At 42.1% G+C, this 2,500-nt stretch overlaps 1 protein-coding gene across 2 annotated transcripts in view; it reads right to left on the reverse strand.

The window, feature by feature from the left end:
* The window catches only part of LOC145469965 (alpha-1,6-mannosyl-glycoprotein 4-beta-N-acetylglucosaminyltransferase-like), an 8,469-nt gene extending 7,287 nt beyond the window's left edge, over window positions 1–1,182 (reverse strand). For both annotated transcript variants that reach the window (XM_081453791.1, XM_081453790.1), the window contains exon 1: window positions 843–1,182. In XM_081453791.1, the coding sequence (XP_081309917.1) occupies window positions 843–1,107 (265 nt within the window). In that variant the 5' untranslated portion in view covers window positions 1,108–1,182. The remainder of the gene's footprint in view (window positions 1–842) is intronic.
* Window positions 1,183–2,500: the final 1,318 nt, after the last annotated feature.

Consider the following 2,500-nt stretch of genomic DNA (forward strand, 5'->3'; position numbering starts at 1 on the left):
AACTGACGTTTAGTTTTTTTATGCTACCCGGAACTTGAAGCAACGTTTGTTTGATTTTTATGATGCTTGTTACAATTACAGATGGAAATTGAAACGTTCACCAAAAGTCAGGATTCTTCGGCGACAGAATTCCCAAACGCTCTAGTGGTAACTGAAAAGCCATCTGAAGCAGGTCGATCAGATTGTTCGTTTAATTTTTCATACGGAAATTATGGTTTCTCTATTAAAATATTGACAGATGTTTGCTTCACTTATACAGAAAAAGAAATTCAGCATCGCTGTTCACTATCGTTTAAGCCTAATAGGATAAGATTTCTACTATCTCTTTTATAGTCTAATGGATGTCATTGCTTCTGTGAATAGCTTGTACGAGGTTCGAATTATTGACGTCGCCGTCCTTTGCGAAAATGCACATCTTAAGCATTTTGTTTTTGGTGACACTACGGGACCCGCGAAAGTTTCCCGCGTCCACTGCCGTTGCCGTCCTGGCCTTCCCGTCCTCGTATCTTAAGGTCCCTAATAAGCTTACAGGTACATCGATTGTCAATCAATTTACTTATCGAGTTCGGCAGATTGCAGTAAAAAAAAAACGGGCGAAACACTACGAAAAATAAATTCATCCGGTACCTTTGTTTTATCGTTGTTGACTTCATTCACAGTTGTCATCATCGCCTAAAAATGAGTAGCTTTAGTTTCAAGAAAGATAAATTTCTTTCAATCGATCTGACCTGCTGGCGATAGACGCAACCACTGCGTTTACGATTCTTAATTTTACAATTTTGTCTGCTAGTGCGGATCGGCTCTCAGAGCGTTTAGGTTTATGGAACTTTTAGTTTACTCACCCAGAAACCGATTCCATTTTGAGGTTTCCGTCACGATATTTGGCAGTCCATCCTCTTGATCCGGATGATCCAGTGTTAATGGAGTGAACACGTTTCCAAAGAGAACCCCGATGGCGAAAACCGTGAAGACCATAAAGGCAAACTTTGTATGAGACCTGCGCTTAAATCTGCAACGCATACCTAGAATTGGTTGGTGTTCTTGAACTGCAACGGAGAAGAATATATAAATGAACACAGGAACATTAATTGCAGGAACGGGACACATAGAAATAGGCTTTCAGCACGCGCATTTTTGCAGTGTTTTCTAGGGATCCATACTGAACGTGAGCTAGACGCATTTCCCTGCTTAGAAGACTGAATATAAGAAGACTATAATGACAGGAGCACGGTTGTGAGCGTGAAGCCTGGCTGTTGTGGTTTAATTAAGATTCACGAGGGCGTTTGAAGAGCAGGTGACCCTCAAAACTCTGTCATTAACTCGATAAACTCACTTCCAATGGTATCATCCAATACCGTAAATCCTCGAATTAGCGCCCAGGGCGGTTATTTCAAATTAACGAGAAGACGGAAGGCGTTTATTCGAGGGGGGCGCTTAATCGAGGGGGTAGGGGGTGGGTGGGCGCTTATTAAATTTTTCCCAAATCGTGGCCTGACATGTTCATTTTTTAATACAGCATATCCGCATAAACAGCAACATTAGCTGTTTATCGACATAAAACGCTGATCCTAAAGTTTAAATCGCGGCACCGTTAGTACTTGTAATTTTTTTCCAAACGAAACGTGTTGACAAACTGAAACAACGTACAAAGCTAATACTACATGACGAAAACTATACATCCTTTGTTGTCTCATTACTCGTCCACGAAATGGGGGGAGGGGAGGGGGGCGCTTATTCGAGGGTGGGGGGCGGTTATGTTAAATTTTGGCTGATAGGAGGGGCGTTTATTTGAAGGAGGCGCTTATTCCAGGGGGGCGCTAATTCGAGGATTTACGGTATGCCTTTTGCTACAGCTGGCCACGTGACGTGCTTCTCAAGAACACACTGAACAGTCATTGGCAATGCACGATGTTATCAGACGTGGAAAGAACATAAAACAAATTTGCTTACATATAGGATTTTAGGTTTATATCCTTTAAGACAGATTTTTTTTAATGGGCGCTAGAAATAAGAAGGACTTGTAAGGGAGGCAGACACTTTTCCCTCCAGTCACGCTCCAGTGTAAGGTCCAGCATGGAGACCATCGGAGAGAGAAGACGACTTACTCTTCAGTAATCCTGACGGAACCAATCCAATTTTCCTACTCCTGAACGGAAGAACACTCGTTTAACGCGGCTGCAATATCAGAATTGTTGTTGAACGCCGTCGTCAAAAAAATTAAATTTTGTTTGGTATACAACAATCTTGAAAACTTTGTTGTTTTTTGTCTTCAAAATTCAGCTACGAAATGGTGCGCCTGACGAAAGGCGGACTTTTATTTTGGAAACATAATGGTTGAAGAAAACCAATTAGCTTTGAGGTTGATCGTGAACAATATGAACACATTGTTTTCGTCCTTGAGGAGAGACATTGGGGTTTGTGGTATTGCAGGCGTATTTCCGGCTGTCACTTGGTTCCGCCGAACCAAGTGACAGCCGGAAATACGTCTGCGTTCACAGGC

The sequence above is a fragment of the Orbicella franksi genome, chromosome 15, assembly GCF_964199315.1.
Source record: "Orbicella franksi chromosome 15, jaOrbFran1.1, whole genome shotgun sequence".
NCBI lineage: Eukaryota > Metazoa > Cnidaria > Anthozoa > Scleractinia > Merulinidae > Orbicella > Orbicella franksi.